The following is a 24,015-nucleotide window of genomic DNA, read 5'->3' as shown; positions in this document are numbered from 1 at the left end:
AATGAACAAAGGTATGATAGAATTGCATAAACAAGCTAACCTTTGCCTCCGCGTATATAAATAACGTACATGCTCAGTTTATAATTGAGTTCTCTACAAATATTGAAGCTTCAAGCCTCTCGGAAATTTGAAAACTACTAAAAATGGTTTAGTTTTAGACCAAAAATGGCCGACATGACATTTAAATGTAGTTACACAGAGAAGAAAAATAGAGATAGAAATAATTAGTGTTAAAATTGTTTTTTCTCATTTATTTTAATACAATTTTTCGTACATTTTTATCAGTGTTCGCAGTAAAACATATAATAATTATTTACGCTTGTTCTACTTAAGTTTTTTTTTTTAATTTTGCCAATTAATAAGAATACGTCATTCAAATAACATAATTCGTTCAAATAACATAAATCATCAACTTACATTTGTAGAGAAATGTGGCATGCCAATTTAAAGCTAACATTAAAGAAGTGTTTAATCCAAAACGATCGTTCCATATTTCATCGCGATCGACTTCCACATAGCAACAGATGACCATTTGGCAGTAACAACGAGTAATATAGAAATCTATTTTTAATGACCCAAATACTCTTTTATATCATTGGGGTATAAACACACGTCATCGTTACAGGGTTTTCAAGTTGGAGCCATTCCTAGATTCTATTCAAATTGAACTAGAATGGATTGATGTAGATCTGAAAATCAATTCTGTTTAATGCATTCTCAATTCACATTTTTGTTTTTCATAATTGTTTTGTTTTCATAACATAATAGAACATAATTGAATTAAGCTTGCAAAAGTATCAGAATTTTGCTAAAATTTAAAAGATGCAAACATCCACTCATTCCACCTCAACTTGAAATATAATTCAATAGAAATGACTTCAACTCTGCCGTTGAATTCAAATTCCCTCTGAGTGGCAAATTTAAGGGCAGTATTTATATTACTGAAAAGTTGAAATGTAAAATGTATAGCTAAGTTTCGATTTTTTGTTACTTTTGGAAGTTTTTGTTACTTTTTTTTGCATAGAATTAAGATACAGTGGAGCGCCGATTATCGGTGTACCTTTTATCCGACTGTCCCATTATACGTGCAGCTCGGAAATGACATATTAACTGCAAACCGGTGATGGTAAGAAATAAAATCCTCAATAGGAAATAACATAATTTGCTCAAGTTCTTCGATCAAATAAAACAGATTTATTTTGCAAAGTGCACCTAAGAATATTAACATTTAGCATTAGAAAAAAAGTCCACCCATTAAACACTAAACACTAATATTTATCAATAAAAAGAGTTGTGCCTATTATCCGTAATATTCGCTTATTCGGTGGGAAGTGAGTCCCGATGAGCACGGATAATCGGCCTTCCGCTGTAATTTTAAACAAGATTCAGGACTTGATGAGGATTCCAAATCTTCCCCAACACATTCTATTGTAACTTTACTCATTGAAAACCCTGTATTAATATTAATAATTTCACTTACTATAATTTAATAATGTAAATCACTATGGCCCCGGGTTGTATAAACTTCAGATATTTTTTAAAACAAATGTAGACATGGCAGTCCTTCAGATGCAATAAATTTTAAATTAATTTTTTGCACAATTTTATAGAAACTGATCATATCCACTGCAAGGATGAGAGAATTTGCATAAAGCGCCCTATTTTCATCAAACACAACAATACCGCGTGATGTGATTTCGAACGCTTCATTCCTCTTACCTTTATCGGGCTGGGAACGATCAGCACTCACTGTAACGATATGCAGCTGCAGTGATGGCATTTTCCCTACCAAAAACAGCGCCCTTCGGTTTCAAGCTGAAGGAAAAACCTTCAACCGCTGGCTGGTCAGGTCCGCAGCACGCACCATATCAATTATATCTTCATCAAATGCGCACAACGGTTGTGCTGTTGTTGTGCTGAGGCGAAACCGATTTTTCACGGTTTTTTGGGCGACTATGCACGAAGAAACCCGAAGGGAACTGTCCACTAAAGATGCGTCTTTAAAGTTGTACCCGGGTGGGTAGCGTAAAAGTGAGAGCAAAACAGAAGCCTTTGAGTGAGTTCGATGAAGAGTGAGGACCATTAGCGAGTATAATTAGTTTGCCATACAGCACCGAAAGGGGAACCTCGGAGGGTTCGCGGTTGCGGGGTATACAAGGCTGCTGATCGTACGCGGTTTCGAGCCTATGATAATGTGAAACTAATTTCAATGCTAGTAAACCCGTCCGGATTCAACCCAACCCCAGCCGTAGACGAGGGTACACCGCTTCGTTCGATTAGTGGTACACGACCCGCTGTATGCTGCTGTTTGATGTTGCGCAAAGATGTACACGGTACGTGTCCACGCGCCAGGAAGATGTTGGTTTGTGCACAACAAGGTGCTCGAATTTCACGCCACACCGCGTGCCAGCTTTTGTACGCGTGGCAAGGAAGCACGATCGTGGTGGGTTTATTTGGATGTTTTCTACACATTTTTTTGGGGTACGATTTTCGGTGAACTCCGAAAGTGAACCCCGCAGGAGTGACCTTTCGTCGATACGGACGGGGTTGGGGACGTATGGTCGCCATGTTAATGGCGGCTTCCCTATCGTTTGCGGTTGATCGAGGTAGAGCATCGTGTTTGAGCAGGTGAAGTGTTTAAGCAAGACCGCAGCAAGTTCTCAAGTGGATGCTGGGATGGATTGCTTATTCGTTTTGTGTGAAATATTCCGGAAAGAGAAGTGGTGTGGATGGGCCAAATTTGAAAAGAATCTAACCGCGGGTGGTACACCGTACCCTTCAGCGGATCGGTGCGGATCCGTTACGCTACATCTAGCGCCGGCCAAGCCAATGGGGGCCCAGTTTACAGTACTCCCCGCTAATGAAAGTCAAGGTCGGGATCATTATTATGCGGTAATTTTTTGGCATAAGTAAAGCCTCGATGTGCGCAAATATTTGATCACATCCTTGCGGCAACCGGGACACGCGGGTGGCGGGGTACACTGGTTTTTGTCATTCGGTAGCGAATGGATGGTGCAAACAAATGTGTACACACCTGCGTGTATCTGTGTGTTTGTGTGTAGTTGAATGAGAACGGGGAATTTCATATAATAATTGATCGATCGGTTCGAGGGTTCGTTTTCTGTGCGGCTGTGCAAGTCTTTCATATCGGGTATGTAAAAGCTTATCACGATACGGTGGGCGTTTTGGACCTTGGACTAATGTTAGCACCATTGCATGGGATTTGCAAATTGAGTATATCCTTGTTTAATGTGTGACGGTCTGGTACGGTATGGAGTTGCGAAAATTTAACACCATTTAGCGCAACCGGTGCATAATGGGCTGAAAGACGGAAACATTGTAGCAAAATGGTAGTTTGTAAGAATTCTATTTTTATATTTATATAAAATGTATTTAGATGTTTGCTTTTTGTTTAGGCATTTATACACCAACTAGTGTATTTTTGTTTTTCAAAAAGAAAGAGAGAATAAAAGAAAAAGAGAGAAATGTTTACTTCAAATCCCACGCTGTATCCCTTTTATCAGCGCCGTGTTAGAAAAGGGCCACCGATTATCCTTCAATCAGTTCGATTGCCACTTTACATAAGTGCAGCCGCCCGAAAAAAGCGCATCGAATCACCCATGCTACGGCGTGTCCGATGACCCGATGGCATTTAGCTTGGACGTGGATTTTTTTTTTCGCTCTCTATCTTCTTGGTTGTCGTCGTATAGTGAACAAAAAACCCACAGTAATTGCATTAGACGCTCAACATTTTCGGGCTGAAGTACAATCAATCATAATCTACCGACGATCGCGGAAGGTCGTCCGCAATCGGTGGCGCGCACAAACATTAGATGCATGCGATACGGAACAATACGATCAAACGCGAGCGCTAGCTCATCCTCGGACCGTCACGTTGTTTGACTAGGTGTTGAGTGTGTGGAAGCAGTTCAAATGAATTTTGGTTTAAGATATGAAATAAAAACCACGCAACCCAACATGTGGGGAAATTATTTTGACATTTCGAATCCGGGTGCGGTAAGGTTTGTCTTCCATCCCGGTTTTTGGCCGGTGTGTTTGACCATGATCGTGAGGCGAGTTTACGAGTTTAAGAATGATTTATTTAATGTTTGATTTATAAAATCAAGCTAAAAAAGAAGACAAAAAAAACATCTGTAATCCCACGACAGTAAGGATGGGGAGGATTTGTGACTGAAAATCCGACAAAGAATGATTTTCCCTCTTCTGTCTTTAGTACCGGTTTCTGTGGAGAGAGAAATAAAATTCATTATGCACACCAAAATCCGAGGAGCTTTAAAATTCGTTTGTGCGTTGTTACTAGTTTTATTTTTGTATTTATTTTTACTCACCAAGCTTGGGTTAAATGAGTGCTCATCAATTCATGCGATGCTGCTGACGTTCAACCAACCGGAAGGTGTTAAGTTCAAATTTTACTCATGACGGCATGTACGCGTAAAAGGAGAAAAAAAACTGCAACCACCACTGCTGCGGTCATCTTACAGCAGAACAATTTGCTACGAGAGTGCTGGGAAGATTTTTCACATGGAAACCAACCGCGCCAAAAAATGCCCGGAAGTATGTTGGTGGTGCGATAAAAAGAAATAAAACCCCTGTAGATAATGCAAACAGCCGTGCATTGAACCGATCAGCGTGGGGCGTAGTGTTTGCGAAGCTACTCAGTGCTCTCTTGACATTTGCGGTACGTGTGTGTGTGTTAGTACGTGCATAATGCTGAATGAAGTAATCAAGAACGCGAGAAAAAGGTCCCGGGTAGCATAGAGAAGAGGATGTATGACATTTTCGTATGGATTCATCATCCACAGGGAGGAATCGCGGTGTGTGCGGTTGAATTGAATCTTCGCGTATGTACTTTGATGGAAGGCGGAAATACCATCTCGAGCGGCGGTTATGGTGGGATCATTAGGCCGTTGTGCAGAATGTCGAATTGAAAGGAAATGTTTAGCTAATCTCCATTTGTGAGAGAACATGATGCTCGGGCTGATGCGATTCCGGCATGAGTTTGAAGTTTGGTTGTTTCGGGGGGTTTTCCCAAGGATGTTTCATTCATGTTACGAATTTAATTTGCGAATAAAAATGATTCGAATCGCTTCTCGAGCGAACAAAACGAGCTAAGCAAAAGGAGAAGACATTGCGTTTGCGATTAGATGCCGATTTTGAACCAACTTGAATTATTATTTGTTACGGCAGACAAACCGGATTTGAGGAATTATATTATTTTCTATACATTGCATAATATTTAAATGTAGTTCATAAGAACAAACAGTTTAATTCGTTCATCAGAGTCTATCGCAGAGGAAAAAGATCTTTACATCATTGATTCATACTCATTGCTAAGTGATGTTGTGCGTCTAGTGGAGTGATCCTGGGTTATTTATTATGAGCCTGACATGATGTATTTTGAAAAAAATCTCTAAGAACAAATAAAACATTTGTAGCACACAATCCAGATAAAAAAGAGATATTCATACGCAGAGTAAAGCATCACAACAATCACATGTGTTGCGAAGAAGAAAGATCGAAAACTGAAGTGCTCTTCTCAGGATAAGGTTAGGAAACCAAAGGGATCCATTTATAAGGGCTTGTTTTTGCTTCTTAACAACGGCCAGGCCAGATATCAAGACTTTTTTGTTTACCACGTAGCGACTGGACAGCAGGACTGACTATGTCCATGGGGAGACGGATGGGAATTTATTAAGGCTTGAGGAGTTAAAACCTTTATTAGATATGCAAAATAATTCCAAATATTTCGGCAGATAAACAGGTGGGGAGATTTACACTTCTGGAGGGCCCTAAGCGGACGTGTTAGGCCCTAAGGAGGAAAGCAGGATCTAAGTGGGTGGGCCCCTGCGAAATGTTTGCATTGAGAAAATAGTTAGGATTTTATAGACTTGCGAGCACGTGGCTTCTAGCGGTCGATTAGTCCGCTTACCGATAAACACGCTGCTTCAGATATATCATTGTCATCAATTCCATTAGAATAGGTGTACCTCGTCTAATTGGTCCCAGTATAACAAAACTGTTATACGGTGCTATTCTAAAGTCTTCTCGCACTTAGCAATAGTCGACTTTCGGTGAGTCTATTTTGCCTCAAGCTGGGTGCTAATACTAACCTATCCAAGAAACTGAAGCAGTTATTCTGTGGTCCAGTAATTCAGACGTAAAGTTGAATCCAGTAGGTATGATACTGATACTGTACTTCTCGAATTTTGAGTAACCTTGCTGCAATTGTGTGAAAATCCGCTGTTGCATATCGGCTATATCCTCAAATCCCTTGCTCTGTAGGTCAGCAGCATATTACGCACCACACGGTTGGGACATCTTTTTCGCTCAATTGCAACAAAATTGTCGAAAAAGCAGCACACGCTGTATGTAAGCTGTTTGTGAAGATAATTTTCACCTTCGAAAACCAGGTTTGCCCAACCGTATCTCCTCCGTATGGAAGGGTAGATGACATTGTGTCCTAATACTCGCTCGAAGTATATAAAGTCTAACGGTAAATCAGGGATAGGTGTCACATCCGATCGGACCTCTTATCGGACAGTACAGTGTTTTTTTTAACAGCGTGTAAGTCTAGCCCTAGTTGCCGGTCACTAGAGAGTCACATTTTGCTGCGGATTAAGTGTGAGAAACTCGTGAGCCAAGGTCCGGTTCCGACATCGGCACACCCGTTAGCAGCCGGTGCAGGTGTTAATTTGTTCGCTAATTGTGCCGTAATCAGTTGGAAAGGGAAATTGAATACGTAATCAGTCAGCCGTGGTAAAGATGATGGTACCGAAGATGGTAAGTGGTGTGGTTCTTGGCGCCCCGGATAAAGTTCTACAAAGGATGTGTTTGTTCTTGCAGCGAAATCTATCATTTACGCTGAAGATACACCTGCTGCTGCTGTTGGTGATCGGAGGTGCCAAGTGTGATCCACAGGAAGGATACTTTTATCCACGTCCAACGCCTCAATGTTTGCCAGAAATCTTTACCGAAACGGTTACGGATTATGCGACCGAAACGTTGAACCACTTCTTCACGGACGTCAACACGGTATACCTGACGGACTATTTGACCTCCACCGTGGTAAACCCGGTACTGATCACCTCTACGGAGTATGCCGTCTCCACCGTCTTTGTACCGCAGCTGGAATATGTGACCGAAACCAGCACCCTGGTATTGCAGCCAAGTCCCGTCGTACAGTACGTGACCGAAACCGTGCTCTCAACCGTTTTCGCTCAGGAAGGCTTTAGTGGGGCCGCTGGTAACACTTATCTACCACCGGATCCGGTCCATGTACCGGTTCCAGTGCCGAATCCAGTTATCATCAACAATGGTCTTCAGCTGCAGCATCCACCACCACCACCGCCGCCACCATACATTCCACCGCCGCAGGTGTCTCTGCCACCGGTGCTGGAGCATCCCGTGACACATCAACCTTTCCTGGCGCTTGGTGAAAGTTTCGAAGGACACCGATTGCTCGGCGAACCGAGCAATGGCGTCGACGGGTTTGGAGGATTTCACTCGCTGCCAAACGTTCATGCAGTGCCGCCGACGTACGATGATCACGAGGGTTATCGTTACAAGCGCAAGCTGAGCGTGGAGACGTCGAAAAAAACGCCAACCTCAACGGTTTCGCTAAAGTCGACGTGAAACCGAAGATGGATTCCGATTGCATACTGTAGGGCGTTTATGTTTGCTGTTACCTTATGTGCCGTTTAGCTAAATTTTGTATAGACATTTAAATTTGTTTTCAATAAAATACTCATAGTGGGCCTTATGCAAAGGCTTAAACTGTATGAACAAAGAATTGTTTGATTGATTTATAATTACTCTATTTTAGCTTTATTGTTTTGACCTTTTTTTTTTTTTTTTTTTTTTTTTTGTTAACGGGGAGGGAACCTTCAAAAGGTACCCACCTCGAAGGGCGGCTTGCGGCTACAAACCAGTCCCTCCGAGATGGGTTATGTGGGATTCATCGTGACGCTGGGCCCGAGAAGCGGACCCGGCAGCCGATGGGACCCTAACTAAACCACTCCTCGACCTGATCCGAACCCTGCCGATGCGCTTGATGTGCGTAGTACTCCATGCAGGAACGTTTGTGCGATGCACCCATCCTGTTGACGCGCTGCTGCTTTCCAATGCTGCTACTGCGTCATCCGTCCTAGTTGTCTCAGCTGCTGCTGCTGCTTCGTGCCTTCCTTCCGCTGCTGCTGCTTAATTCCGGATTATTGTTTTGACCTTGATAGTTTTATATTTCACCAGAAGGTTTTGCTTTATTTGGCGATCGACGTGTATAAACGCTTTACGATCTTTCACGATCTAGCGTAGAAAGCTCCTTGCTGATGGTTAGCTTTTTGCAAAAATATTTGGGCAAAAATCTAGTTCAGTAAATATTTGCTCTTGAAACTTTGCATTCCAAACGGGCGGTCTCGCTGATGCCCAATACGGATTCAGGAAAGGACGCTCAACCATGGATGCCATCAACAGGGTGATTGCCAACGGAAGGGTTGCGCTCGACAAGAAGCGCAGGGGCGATCGACTGTGTGCGATGGTGACAATCGACGTGAAGAACGCCTTCAACACGGCCAACTGGACAGCGATCGGAGCAGCTCTGCAGCGAAGGAACACGCCACCGTACCTCCAGGCGTTGCTGCGGAACTACTTCACGAATCGCACGCTCCACTACGAAACGGATGAAGGAATGGTCTCGTTACCAGTATCGGCAGGTGTCCCGCAGGGTTCGGTCCTAGGGCCAACACTGTGGAATGTTATGTACGATGACCTTCTTCGTTTGGAGCTGTTCGGAAAGCGTGCGGACATTATAGGGTTTGCTGATGATGTGGCGTTCACCCTTATAGGGAGGGACCCGCAGGAAATCAGCAACCTTGCTACGAGGAATCTGGAGACGATCGAGCGTTGGATGGATGGAGTGGGATTGAAGCTGGCCCATCAAAAGACCGGCTACATGATCTTCTGCACTCATCACAACCCGCAGGTAGGTCAACTACGTGCGGGGGGACACACGATCGTATCCACTGAATCGCTCAAGTACCTGGGGGTCGAGCTCTGCCGCAAACAGCACCACGGTCGGCATTTGGAGAAGGTTTGCAGCAAGGCATCACGTATCACGAATGTCTTGACCGCTCTGATGCCGAATAAGTGTGGCCCAAAAAGCAGCAGAAGGAGACCCTTGGTTAACGTTGGGAATAGCATTGTCCGTTACGCGGCACCATCGTGGGGACGGACGCTTCTTCAGAAGGACGTTCACCGGACCACGGTTCAGAGGACGCACCGCACAGGAGTTCTTCGAGTGGCCAGTGCCTTCCAAACGGTCTCCTACGATGCCGCTTGCGTGGTCGCAAGCACTATCCCGTTAGTCCTTCTCCTAGAGGAGGACATCCGCTGCCACGACGAAAAGGTAGCGAGGGGAAGTCCAGGACCAGACATACGAAAGCGGCAAAGGGAAGAGACCATGGGACGCTGGCAACAACAATGGACAGCCGGAGCGGGGCAGCCGAGATCGCCGGGGATGAAGACGAGGAAAATTATCCCGGACATTATGTCCTGGGTAAATCGTAAGCACGGAGAAATTGATTTCTATCTCTCTCAACTCTTTACAGGGCATGGGTTTCTCCGGAGCTACTTCGTCGAAAAAGGCATCCTCGACGGCTCGCCAAACTGCCCGGTGTGTGAACACCAAGTGGAAGATGTCGACCACGTAATGTTCCACTGTCCACGGTTTGCTCGAACCCAACACGAGATGCAGCAGCAGAGCCACACCCGCTTGACGATAGAAAATCTTGCAGCGGAAATGTGTGCCAACAGCAACACATGGGAAGCAGTCCGGACCGCCGCAAGGACCATCTTCAGAAACCTCCAAGTGAGATGGAATGAGGAAAGTCCACCTACGGCCAGACGGAGACGACAACAACGACGGCGGAACACGGAACAAACGGGACAGCAACAGCTGCCGCCGTGACCGCACCAAAGGATGACGACAACGGAAGCAGCAGCAGCAGCAACGAGTAACCAGAGCAGCAGCAGGAGCTAGACCCCACCGGAAGTAGCGGCTACGGACGGGCGGAATTAAGCAGCAGCAGCGGAAGGAAGGCACGAAGCAGCAGCAGCAGCTGAGACAACTAGGACGGATGACGCAGTAGCAGCATTGGAAAGCAGCAGCGCGTCAACAGGATGGGTGCATCGCACAAACGTTCCTGCATGGAGTACTACGCACATCAAGCGCATCGGCAGGGTTCGGATCAGGTCGAGGAGTGGTTTAGTTAGGGTCCCATCGGCTGCCGGGTCCGCTTCTCGGGCCCAGCGTCACGATGAATCCCACATAACCCATCTCGGAGGGATTGGTTTGTAGCCGCAAGCCGCCCTTCGAGGTGGGTACCTTTTGAAGGTTCCCTCCCCGTTAACAAAAAAAAAAAAAAAAAAAAAAAAAAAAAAAAAAAAAAAAAAAACTTTGCATTCCTTGGCAATTCGTCAATTTTCAGGCTAATGTTAACTTCTCTATAAAAGTTCTTATTGTTGGTTGGTATTGCACTGTACCCATATATTTCGTATCTTCTAGATCCTTTTCATAATCGGCTGTTTATTAATAATACTAAATAAATCATTGTGATAGGATATATTCGAATTCATAATTCTAACTATTTCACTATTTCCTTGTCATTCACATTTCTTTACATTTACATTATAATCTCTTATTCGGGCAGCCCAGTGTTGGTTCCACATGATAGGACCGGGTATGAAATCTCATCCGGGCCGTCCCCCCATAGCAATTGCTGACTATCCGATCCGATGTGTTAAACATAAATCTAATAAGCCAGAAATGGCCGGCATGATTTTAAAGGTCGTTAAGCTAAGAGGAAAGCGAGAGAATCTCTTATTCGTCTTACACCCAGCTGCTTTGATTTAACTAAGCCCATGGTGAAAAGGTTAAACCTCTTTTGTGCTGATATACATACGTCAAACAAGAATTTCTTCTCAATTGATTGAACTCCCTGCTTTCTTGCAACCATAAATTCACACGCCTAACTTTCCTTTGAAATATCAAAGACTTTATTTGTGAAATCATTATGAACACCACACGCACACACACTCACACTTACACACAAAAATTAAAGTGAATCACAACCAGGTTGCTGTTATTGGTTTTTGCTGCTGTGTTGAAACAGAAGGCACAAGCGGGCAGCCATTGAACGGTCCTGGTGTTTGCTGGGCTTTCCAACATTCGACAGCAAACAGAGAAACAAGTTAAGTGAAGTTTGGGGACGGTAAAAATAAGGATGCAACAACTCCAACGATCTAGTTTTGTCCGCTCCGAGAGTATTTATGTACATTGTATTACGTGTCCTAGGCGACGGTCTTACTACAACTAATCACTGGACTGTTTGAGTGGATACGAGCCCACCCTACAGCTCCACACTTAGCAACGAAGGTATGAGTATTTGTTTTGTTTTTTTTTGTTTCATCTTCTCCTTCCTATTCTGATTGCTTGTTACGTTTTACTCGTGCTTGAGCATTAAGCGTTCCAGATCAAATTTTGACGTTCGTCATCCTGCGGTGGCAGTACTTCACGGTGCAGATCCGGCACACGGGCAAAGGCAGGTGACAACTCATTGGCGGCTACGGTTTCCTTTACCGGCAGGTACGCATTGGTTGGTGTGCAAGCGATTACGGTGGTCGTAGATACTTCCGTTTTCGTTTCCGTCTGGATACGGGTGATGGTCGTAACGCCTGGATCGGGTAGATAGGTTCGGGCCGGTTCACATACAGTCTTAATAACCGGTGGCAGTGTAACGGTTGAGTAGATAGTGGGCGTTACCGAAAGTTGAGGTGTTACCGTGACGGTAGTGGATGCTTTTTCTGTGATCGTACGAACAGGAGCCGTTACGGTAGTGGTGCTCGTTGCCTGTGGCGTTACCGTGCGCGTGATCACGTTCGTTGTGGATGCCGTCGTTGTAATAACGCTGGATGGAGTGAACGTTCGAGTAAGCGTTACCGTTGGTACACTTTCGGTCACGACGAACGAGGGCGTAAGAGTTCTGAAATAGAAAAGAATTAGAATATGTCATTACTCATTAGTATATGTCATTACTCCGAATGTGTTACTTACCTAGTAACGGTAGTGGTATCCGCCGTTTGCTGTACGACGTAAGTTGGCGTTACCGTGCGAGTCTGGGTACGGGTTGTGTTCAGCGTAAAGACAATGGTTGATGTCGGCACCACGGTCCTATCTACAGTGACCGAGTCGAGATAGGAGAGTCTAGTAGAGGTAGGCGTTATGGTACGGTTCACCGTTACCGAGGCAGCGTAGAACACATTGGTGGAGGTAGGCGTTACGGTACGGTTGACCGTAGTCGATGGCAGATAGAACACATTGGTACTGGTAGGCGTTACGGTGCGATTAATAGTGACCGAGTCGGCGTAGAACAAATTCGTGGAGGTAGGCGTTACGGTGCGATTGACCGTCGTCGACGGTAGATAGAAGACATTAGTTGACGTCGGTGTCACCGTACGGTTGACGGTGACCGAGTCGGCGTAGTAAAGATTAGTGGACGTTGGCGTTACGGTACGCGTGATCGTTGTCGAGGGCATGTACGAGATGTACGTCGAAGTCGGTGTGATCGTGCGCGTAATCGAAACACTGCTGGCAGTGATAATGCTAGTCGAGGTAGGCGTTACGGTACGCGTTGACGTCACAAAAGGTGTTTTACTGATGACGATCGTGGTAGTCGGAGTAATGGTACGCTCCGTCGTGAATGGAGGACCGCGTGACGTGATGGTGGTCGTTGTCGGTGGTAGTGTCTTGGTAGTTGTTACAGGTGGCGGCGTTACAACGACCGTCTTAGTGTCCGGCGGTAAGGTAGTAGTCGTATCCGGTGGCAGGTAGGTGTTGGTTGCTCCACAGAACGGAGTTGCACTTGTGAACGTCGTCGTAACGGTGGTTGGAACGGTTTCAGTTACCGTAGCCGTTTTCGTCTGCACGATCGTCTCCGTATGAAATGCGGTCTTCGTTTCGGTGGTGGTTTGTGCCTGACCATCTTGCCATGGGCACTTGGGTTTAGTGTAGACGTAGCCACACTTGTCCGGTCCACCTACACATTGGTTGGACGGTTCCTTTAGCTGTTCCGAGGGCTCTTCCACAACATATCCTTCAAATTGGGTTCGCTTTTGACTCGGCGCTACCTTTGTGTCGGTATCCGCGGGGAATGAACCAATCTCAAAGACTGGTATTTCTGCATGGCATATTGCCATCAGACAGAGAATTGAAAGCAGTTGACGCATCTGAAATGAGAGATTAAAGTAAGCATATATTAAAGGTGAATGTACTAAATATTGACATTGTCTAGAAAATATATAAACAGTATACACAAATTCAAAATCATCATTTTCAAGCAATAATAACAATCTTGCATTTCCAACGTTCCAAATTCGAAAGCAAACTTTTTTTTCAAAACTCTGCAAATAAAGCTGTTTGACATTACTGTAAATCATTACCCAAAAATCCCATACAAATACCGGCCCACTATTTTAAAATATCACTCGGTGAAGGTAACAGGGAGGCGTTTCGATGAATAATATTTATCAAACTTCGCGTACGGTCTCAAGCGGCTTGAGGTCGATGCTTCATCCTGCCATACAACCGACCACATACATAAATTGCGCTAATGGAATGCATGTGCTTGCACAAAGGTTAACTGTGTTTGCCTGCTACTGGCGTTGAAGGTAGTTGAAGGAAACGGTCAATTTATCTATCAATTAGAGCCGTGCGAGGATGCGTGCGAAGTGATTGAAATGGCCCCAAAAAGGGGAACTGCTAATCACCGCTGCATGAATGAATTGATGATCGTTTAGAAGATTTAGGAAGCTATATTTCTGCATAGTATGTGATTTTGCCTCATGGACAACATTCATTCATTACCATATTTCCTATACAAAGCACAGGCAATGTCATCGTTCAATCTTTGCAAATAAGATCAATGCGTACAGCATCGTTGCGTCATGGGTTGCGTTTGTTTGGTAAATCCGTCCGACGAGTTTATTTGCACAACTTGATCATCGTTCACCGATCGCCAACCAAGCTTTGCTCTCATCCATCCCATTTTTGCATTCGCAGAATTTGTTTAGTCTCATTTAATTCTTCACCGATCTTACGCGACTCATCTACATTGTGTGGCTACACACCGATGTCAGACGGTTTGCGATCGTGTACCGATGATAGGACGGTGTGAATAATGTAGTTCCAATGCTGTTACACTCCGTACATCTTAGTTACACCATCAATGACACCGTGTATGCAAGCTCTTTCTACCAGCAGCCGAGTGTCCGGTGACGGATCTACGCATGTAAATGGCACCCCGATTAACCAGCTCATCATCGGATGAAGCTTCAACTGGACAAATGGGCAATGAATGTAAAATAAGGGACCCCCGGTGGGGCGTTAGCGTGTGTTACGATATGTGTTACCGCACCGTTTTCACGGCCCGTTGCCTTTTCGCTGCACGGATGCTTCTATTTGCAGGCTAGAACGATCACAGCACCGGGGTTGCCCCTCCCGGAGAGTGACTTATCCGGTTTTTAGGCTGACTAGTAAGTTTTCCTTGGGCGTTGAATCGCACCGTGTGCGATCGGTGCGATTTGATTAAGCACCGGTCCAACCTTGCCGACATCCTTTTCATTGCCGACGGCAAAAGAGAAAGATGTACGAGGTGAAGATCACGAAGGCAGCGGGCGGGCTACACTAATCGGCGGAGCGTTTAGTTGCATCTTTCAAAGACGTAATTACACTTTGCGTGTGTTTGTCGTAGTTGTAATATACTGGACATTACGCATCCATGTATATTATTAGATAGAAAAAGCAATTAAATTGGTAATAAAATAATTATACCCTTATTACGAGGTGGGGATTGACACGTCTTTGATTAAATTCTATATTTATACTGACTGATAAACTTTGATTAGATTGCTTATTTATTTTAGAACGTTGGTAATATATTGATAAGAAGTATTTTCGTTTTGAATGTTTCTGATTACTAATATCTAATATGTGGTTTTTATTATTCTATTTCGCTTCCCTAAAAATCAATCGTTAAGTCAAACAATCTCATTAACCCATCTTCTTGGCTACTTCAAATCAGTGTACCACAGCCATATCGCAAACATATCCGGGAAGAAGGATCCTAACAATACAACATTAAGGCCTCCCAGAGTGTCAGTAGGGTCCAATGAACTGAACCTGTTTGCGAGCCACAACAAACCGGGGCCAAACATACGCGTTAGCTGAAACTCCCAAAGTCAAGGTGTATCCTTGTGCTAGCGATGACCCACCTGGGGATAGTTTGAGATGTCGGCAAATTAAAAATTTATGTTAAAGGAGAAAAAAAAACAACAACCAAGCACCCTGGGAACCAAGTGTCAACCGGTTTTCTTTTGCATGTTCGCCAACCGGCCACATGTTTATTTGTTTGCCGCCTATATCTGCTCTGCTCATCTGCTTGTTTCATTCTGCCTCATTATCACTGTTACACCTTGCGGAGCCAGTTCTACGGATGCTTATTTTCATCCGCCGTATTTCTAAATGTGGACCTGCGGTATCCGATTCGCAGACGTTCATGCTAAAATTTGCATTTTATTATCACAAAAATAGCTCCGTTCGGGGTTTTTTTTTGGCACCCATACAGTCAAACGAAACAAATCTACCCACAGAGCAAAAAAGAAACCAAACTCCTAAGATGATATAAAAAAGCTCTGCAAAGAGCTTTCATTTTAGAGGACACACCAAAAAACACGATACTTAATGGTAGACATCGGGACGCGATAAATGCATTCGGTTGTGATGACATTAGAGCTTTGAACTTGATTGAAAGTTATCTACTGCACGGGAATGCCGGAATGCCAATAACAAATGCTCCACCCATTCGGTGACCATGAAATGACGAAAAAAAAAGAGGTTCGTCGCTTGCGGTCTAGTGTTTAGCGTTGAAACGGGAGACTTGGGGTTATTCGAGAAACACTACTAAAAACACATACTAGAAACTTTCGGTAAGATATAGATTTATGTTAATGGTACCGAAAAAACAGTTGACCGTTTAGATCGCCAAACCTCAACACGAATCAAACGGATGAGATCATAGGGTATAGGAATGTTCCAGCGGTCATGTTGACATTTGAGCTAATTCTGTTTGCATATCACCGTGCATGGCGGTGTAGTAATTTTCGTGGTGTGTGAAGAAGATTGATATTGTGTAATCAACACATTCCTGATCTTTATTTCAAGATGGGAAGCTAAAAAAAAACCCACGAAAAGAAATTAATTAAGGATGACAAAAAACTGGTTATTCCTAGGTGTAACAGTTGCTTAACATAAGGTACAAGTGTCCACGGTACGCAAAAGCCATGTCTCCGGTGACGTTTAAAATAATTAATACACATTAATCACTGCCTTAAATTGCACATGAGCTTATGAGGATACATTGTGATACGATACGCTCGTACGTAATCGAATCGATCGATCGAACCTTATTATGGTGGCAGAAGTGCAATAAATGGTACATTGTAATTTACCGATCGCCAGTATGATATGCAGATAGCATCTTCCCATATCTGTCTGCCTAAATAGCTTAAAGTGGTAAAATGTTTCGGTTGTATACTATTAAAGGGGGATACATTTTTGGAGTATTACAAAAAAAAACCACTCTTTGTTACGCCACAGCTCTGCTCAGTAACAGTGTGGTTGGGTCGCTGGAACTTTGACCCAAAAGTGGCCAAGAAACCGTGTAGCGTGATAAGCACAAACATGTATGCTCGTTGCGTCCTTCGGTTGAACGCTTCCTGCCATAGCCATTGCGTTTTGCTGTGCGTTGTTTCAAAAACGATCATTTAATGATCAAGGCGGTAGGCAACAACGGCAGGTTTGTTGCTATTTCAGGATGAGCTATTTACCTTTTTGTGAGTAGCTTTTTTTCATTAACACCAACCATTTCAGAGACCGCTACGGAATGAAGATGTTTAAACAGCTGGTTGTCATTGTAAAACATGTTTGGTTTGAAAGATTCGATTTTTTCCCCATCGAAAAACCATTTTGGTACTCAACAAAACGAATGAAGCAGCGTCCTTAAAGCATTAACTAATCTGCATTGGTTATAATGGAAATATTAATCTTCAAACTGGACCAACAAGTTGTTGATGGTACATATAAATGTTATTCAAATATTCCAAAAATATTTAGGCGGATTACCGGAATTGAAAAAAAAATGTCCAGTCTCAAACGATTTCGTTAGGCAAGCATATGAAAAACGTATTTCCAAACCGAATCGTATTGTATGAGTATCTTTTAAGTCATTACAATTAAAATAATGATAAATCATCACCACCAACCATGCGGGCAGCAGCATTCCTATCGCCGCATATCGCCCCAAAAGTCGTTAGAATCGCGATAAAGTTTCGTGCCTCATTCACCCACTCAAGTCTCCGCGGTACGGTTGTACGGAACGGAATACCTTCACGAATCATACACACACCGATCGCGGTGTGGAATCTTCTTGTACCAGCATAATAGACGTAGAGAAAAAAAAATGCAAACCAAACGACAACCAATACTTTATACCCGTTGAAATGACAGGTTGACATTGAGAGTTGAGTTCGAATCGGTTGAATAAATAAGCTTCGGCACTAGGCGGAATCGATGCGCGCAAGTTCATCGGCAGCAACACCATCAACCAACCGTTTGGGAATGGTTATGCGTGCTGGTATCGACCACCGCCCGGGTACGCACCCTCCAAAGCATCGGACATGGGCAGACGACCTTGAAGAAGTCTCACCTGCCCACGACCAACTCTACCGGAAAACCTGTTCCAGGCTTGATCAGCGGCTCTTCGAATGGGAACTGCTCGTTGGGTAGTATTTAGCTAATAATACTGGGTGCGTGTTTCGGTTGCGCGTGGATCGCAAAATACCGACTGTCGGAAGAAGCATCACTTTATGATCGTTGCTAATGTTGCAAGGATATTTGTTCTCCGCACGAAGCAAAAAGGGGAAATACATCAGTTGCATGCCATAATTAGGAGTGTCCGAAATTGATTCGCAGAATTTTATTTAGCAACCATGGTGGTAAATTTTATTGTACTACAGGGAATTTTAGTAACGGCCAAATTAATGATCGACTGACATTTTGTTACTAATTTGGATTGATCTTTTAATGCCATTAAGTATGATGCTTTGCTGGTCAATGCACAACGATTTTTTGAAAGTAAGTTATTTCGTCAGTATTTTTAGTGAATAATAAAATTCTTCACTTTGAAGGTTAGTTTGTTCTTTTGGTAATAAATTTTTTTAAATTAAATCATATCCTGACCGTACCCCAAACTCAGGTCTAAGTATTCCTGACTTGACAGTGTCATAAAAGTAGAAGTAGAAAAATAAATTCGATCTTTGTATCCTGTGATTGTGAGCGATAAGAAATCAATAGTGATAATTGGAACGAAGTCAAGATCGCCGGATCATAAGCTGGATTTGGATCATAGTTTCGTTCTTTCACCATGTGTTCAGATAAAGAAAATGTGACTTATCTGAAAGTATTCATCGATAAAACGGGCAACAATTGCTTACTTTGTCATGCGGTAAAAATTAAACTGGAGTTAGGTGGAAATACGTTTAACCTAAGGAAAAGCGTTTCTAGCGCTAGACCTTTTGAAATGTTTTCTTACCGACAAAGAGCCAGATTCAAATGATTTCTGGTGATTAGTTGAAAAAATCATTGAGTGCTCGATAATTATTTCTTCCCCCATAAAAGTCAATGATAAGGAAATATTGATTATGTGAAGTTAAGACATTTAAAATGTGCGCTGGAAAAACTTGAATTCAAAATAATGTTTTAGAGGACTAAGCTAGGTATGCTGAGTTCGTTTTGGGCTAGTTTTAGAGTAAAATTTGAAAAAGTATTTTCATTTTTAATGTCGGTCTAAACTTAAAAAGAGGTGAACTAATTTAAAAAAAATAAAAACGTAAACAGTCCTTTTAAGAAGTAATCGCATGAAAATGGCCATTTAGCTGTATCAGATTAAAACATATTTATATGCAACTCCACACTTGGTGTGAACTATTATGCCATCGCGGCTGTAACTAATCATATGCAAGGCGGTTTTTTTTGTTTCGTCCGTGTTCCGCCATGCCACTAATTAGCATCTCAATTAAAACGCCGAAAACATCCGCCTCGTAACTTATACCGCTGCGCCGAGAACAGCCACCCGTCAATAAATCAATTCGAGCATAAGGTATTTTATACCAGAAGGGGGCGTTGTATCAAATATGGTTTGCAAGAAAATGAGACAAAAAAGAGCTTCCAATGCACTCCCACCATTAGGATCTGGCAAATTTTTATTGGCGAAAAAATGCAAATTAGTTGGTATGATGTATAGAAACCATCGTCGAATGCAACGGTTGCACGCTGCGTTAGGACGAAACGAAACATTCGATTTCCTTATGCTTTGTGATAAATTGCAGAATAAAAGATGCATTAATCATTGCGACCTTGAGCGAAATGGGGTGGTACAGGGGTTACACCATTCTCGGTGGTCTTTTATTTTTGTGACGAAAAAAAAGCGTCATACATCCGCAAATAGTTTCTAACAACAAGTCGGTTGTTTGCAAGCAAAAGATTTCTTTTTAAGAAGCTTTCTTTTCTCATCAGAAAACTCCTACTTCAGCTCGGTTGTTTTACCATGTACCAATTATAGCACGATGACAAAACGCCAGTAGATAAAACAAGATTGTAGGAGAAAACTGCTGACCATAAGCGATAATGATCGTCGGGTGTGTATCAGATTTTGGGTATGATAAAACATTGTCAGACGTCGTCAAAACTCACCGTCGGTAAATGTTGTGCCAATTTTTCACGAAACCTCACACACCCGTTAGTTGCGGTAGATGAATGGGAAACGATTTATCTCTTCCGCAGCATTTCATCCGTCCGTCATTCTGGTCGTTCTGGTGTGCGTGTTTGCAAATGTTTCCTTCGGGGAGAGTGTTTTTTTTTTCGAAACGAAACCTACCCCATGTACGTGACCTACCGCGTGTGAATGGTGTATAAAATTTCTCTCAGGTTCACGTAGCAGGTTACCGAGCGAGTAAAATGGTAAATAAAAGCAAACGAAATGGAACCCGTCGAACTTGGAAACTGGTTTTCTCGTTCGACTTCCAAAACCCTCAAGCTTTTTAATGTTGTCCGTGCAGCAGTTGCATCGCGATTACATTTTGCAGCAAAAGATGAACATTTTTTGGGCTTGGCTTTTTCACTGCAACGATGCCAGGAGTTCGTTGCAGTATAAACGGTAAAAAAAATTAAGAAAAAAAACCGTCCACAAGGAATTTATATCTCTGTGTTCGTTTTACTGCAAATGTTCTTTCATGACTTGTTTACAGCGTACCAACCTTATATGGGTGAGTTGTGCGCAGTGTCGTTAAGTATGATTTGTTAAAAATCAAGTTATAGTTTATTTTATTTCTGATTCAGCCTGAACTCACCCTTTGTTCGGCTTTCGTCCAATTCGGACGAACAACCCCTGACCCTGACGGACTGAACCGAACGGAGATGTCCAAGATACGGTGAGAGATACATTTCTGCCTGTTTATTTTTCTATGTGTTGTCGCGATGAATTAATATGTATGACGCAGGGTGTATCGCTCTGGGCAATGGGGATTTTTGGGCACACAGTTCGGGTGCCCTCCTCATTGTCCCTTATGGATCCGACCACCACCTGAGGTCGCTGAGCGTGATTTAGCAATGAAGCTAGTTTATGGACAAGATGCGCCACAGGTACTTACGAACTCTTTCTGTCGTTTCGTTTCTCGTGTATATGGTAATGTGGTGAGAAAGACAAGCTTAAGACCTCGGTCCATCAGTTGCAATGGTTGGTTTCGGACCACACGGGAAAAATGGACGAGGTTAGTTTTGTGTAGTTTGTTTTGGAACCTGCTTACAGTAAAGTGTCCATGGTGAAATTGAGTTATTTGCATGATTTCTTTTACGATCTATAAAATTCATTTGTTTGACAATAACCAAACTAGTTTTATGTCAGATGTTGCAAATCGCATAGTATAATCTATTTATATGCATCAATTGTGTCCACTAACCGTGTGCACTAAAATGTGGCGAAATATTACAACTCGCCATGTTGTTGAAACTGCCACAAATCCATCCACTTCCTACCTGCGCAGTTTAAAATACGTAAATAATATGAAAATCCGCTTATTTATTCATCATCGTCGCTTGATAAGGCACGATTGATAGAAACGATCTATAAGAGTGCGAGAGAAAGGAAGAATCGTTTACACCCCTGAGTCGATGGCTCCAGATTAGAGGCTTGCTAATATGAGTATGTGTGTCCTCCAAAAAAAAAGGCTACGGAGGCATTAAATTAGCAGAATTAGCATCTCCCCAAGTGGAGCTTGACTGATCAGTCAGAAAACCTGTCAATTGTCATTGACAGCATGCGTCACATATTGAATGTTATCAGTCATCTAAAAAGGAGGAGTTTTTTTACTGCTCTGTTTTATAATATATTCTTAATGTTGTATTTATGCAGGCAAATGTCCAGGAAGTATATATTTTTCCGGTATGCCTGAATATCACACTTTGAAATAATTAAGTATTATGCTATTGTTTTATAGTGGTGTGCTCATATTTAAGTTCACTCAAGTTCACCCATGAGCTTGAAATTCGAGCTCTCCGTGACACAGAATCCGTCACCTTAGCTAGTCCGGTGTACAAAAGCTTTACCACCTAGTCAAGGTAATACTAATTGCCACCGCCTTCATAGGATGACGCCTTTCACGTGCATTTCACGGCCTGTTGCGACCGGTTGCACATTGTTACTTGCACTTGGATGCAGCTCATATTAGATACACTGACGTAGGATGCACTTCCCATCAGCTAGCAAAAGCTGCAAGACCTATTGACCTTCTAAGCGTCGGTTAGCGATCAGCGAGCAGGAAGCATTCAGCAGCACCTGAACTATTCACTTCTATTGATCGTATCGATAGTTCACTCACCATCTTTCACGCAACTGTACGGTAAGTCACTGGTTATGTAGCTCTGTACACTACTCCACTAAGCACCGGTATCCTTTTATTGCACGAGTCCTGCAAACGTCGTGTTACAATCTATTAAATACACCTCATACACACGAACGCACATGTAGTGCTGGAAAAGCACTCTGCACGGGGTTTATGGTGGCGTGACGCACTTCACCGGACGGGGGAAAACCGGTCACCGGGCAGTACAGATATGCCGGCTGTTGTCGACCGAAAATTAAGTGGTAAACTGAAATTTGTTCACCCGTCGCAGGATGCTTTTATAGGTGCGCTATACAGCTTACCGGTGAGCCGGTGAAGCGACTCGAGCTCTTCTCGCCGATGGCTAGATACGGCCGCTGATAGTGGACGCACACTAGCGGGGAGACTGGAGCGCTTGGGAGACTTTTGTAGAAACAAGACGCTATTTTTATGGTTTACATTAAATGTACAGTCTATTTTCAAATATAAAGGAGTTTGAATTTAATTCAAATAAAAAGTTGATATAACTTTGTATAGAGTATAATTGCATAAATAATCATATGTAATGTATGAAGGTTAGTAAACTAATCAAGGAAATCATTAGTATATTTAGTATCAATAAAATGTTTACCATTGAATTCCAAAACCATAAATTCATAGGAGGTAAATGAAAAATAAATAATAAAGGTAATTAAAAAAAATTTGCAGTTAAACTTTCAATGATCCCATTCCGATTGTTAAGTTGTAAAACTTTCATATACGTACTAAGTTTATTTTTTATTAAAAATTGCCCTTGATAAAATAACAAATCACTAAGTACACATTCTGTGAAATGAAGTCACTTAAATCCTAAGAAGAAAGTAGAGGATATTAATGTGTTAAAAAAATTTTCATTTTAGAACCGAAACTGAACTATGTAAAAATGTTCTAAAGTTAACCCGATGCGCTGTAACTATTTGTCATTTCTTTTATACGAAAATTATTCCCAAAAAGAAGGTAAAATGTGTCTATTTTTCTTTTACTAAAAAAGCTATCAATAAATAAAAATAAAGTCTTAAATAAATATCCACACTATACCCGATCTACAAGTGATCTTTTGTAAGGCCTCCTTCGAGCCCCATCTCCCGTATCGGAAGTAACTTCTTCAAAGGGGGTTGTTTCTCCCTTGACGATCTTGAACAACAAAAAAGAAGAAGCTTTTGCATCTCTTTCGCACAGCATCATTAATATGGTTGACCATACACACGCGTACCCTTTGCCCCTTATGGAATCTTCATCCGCGCCTGAAACTGCCCACTGCTCACCTGATCATCAGGTGCTCATCACATTTGCAACGTACGATTCTTGCTTCCCGGTTCAGTCGTGTGCTGGTGGGTAATTCGAAGATATTCATACACGCATTTTCTACACAACTCGTGCCAAATTGCAGTACTGCAGTGACTAAATCAGTCCTCCATGAACGAATGTATCATCCCTGACAGGCTGTTGCTCCCGTCCACAAAGTCAAGGCTTCTTATCTATTGCAAATCGTGTATAAAATTCCCATATGAGAATGAAAATGTGTCAACATGTGGATCACATCGTCGCATTTTCCCTTGTCGTTTAGGTTTTGTCAACGGAGGATGAGTCACCATGGTTCACGCCTTGCTGGCAAAATTGAGGCAGAGGTATTCTGATGATCTTGATATACGTCGCGGCGATAGATGAATAGTTTGTGGGAACAAGCGTCTTTGCACGGTTGATTATCGCTCAAATAGAAAGGAAGAAATAATTTAATACGCTTCAGGGTTAAACCAGTTTGAATATCAAGGAGACGGTTGGACGATGGTTCACTAGGACCATCAATATTTCCTAGGCTATGCTACATCCAAATGCTACAGTTTTACACCGATGTTTTCCGATATTGTCTTAAGATGTTGTTTTTAGCTTGAATAAGTTTTAGAACGACCT

At 42.7% G+C, this 24,015-nt stretch overlaps 3 protein-coding genes across 4 annotated transcripts in view; 2 read left to right on the top strand and 1 right to left on the bottom strand.

The window, feature by feature from the left end:
- LOC125770398 (cysteine-rich venom protein 6-like) overlaps positions 1–12,473 on the top strand; it is a 60,335-nt gene extending 47,862 nt beyond the window's left edge. The window contains exon 3 of one of the 2 annotated variants that reach the window (XM_049439902.1): positions 12,462–12,473. The gene's annotated coding sequence lies outside the window, so the exon portion shown is untranslated. Of the gene's footprint in view, positions 1–12,404; positions 12,417–12,461 lie in introns of those variants that run through there. The other variant, XM_049439903.1, reaches the window with a different exon arrangement.
- On the top strand, positions 3,697–7,666 carry LOC125770397 (uncharacterized). The gene is made up of 2 exons (XM_049439900.1): positions 3,697–6,801; positions 6,865–7,666. The coding sequence occupies exons 1-2, from the start codon at positions 6,784–6,786 to the stop codon at positions 7,651–7,653; spliced, it is 807 nt and encodes a 268-aa protein (XP_049295857.1). The 5' UTR covers positions 3,697–6,783; the 3' UTR covers positions 7,654–7,666.
- Positions 10,423–22,345, bottom strand: LOC125770391 (mucin-2-like). The gene is made up of 3 exons (XM_049439892.1): positions 22,063–22,345; positions 12,128–13,299; positions 10,423–12,056 (listed from the first exon to the last, which is right to left on the bottom strand). The coding sequence occupies exons 1-3, from the start codon at positions 22,063–22,065 to the stop codon at positions 11,534–11,536; spliced, it is 1,698 nt and encodes a 565-aa protein (XP_049295849.1). The 5' UTR covers positions 22,066–22,345; the 3' UTR covers positions 10,423–11,533.
- Positions 22,346–24,015: the final 1,670 nt, after the last annotated feature.

This window comes from Anopheles funestus, chromosome 3RL (assembly GCF_943734845.2).
Source record: "Anopheles funestus chromosome 3RL, idAnoFuneDA-416_04, whole genome shotgun sequence".
Classification (NCBI taxonomy): domain Eukaryota; kingdom Metazoa; phylum Arthropoda; class Insecta; order Diptera; family Culicidae; genus Anopheles; species Anopheles funestus.
Note: the sequence above shows the minus strand (reverse complement) of the source record. Positions and strands in the feature narration are given on the sequence as shown.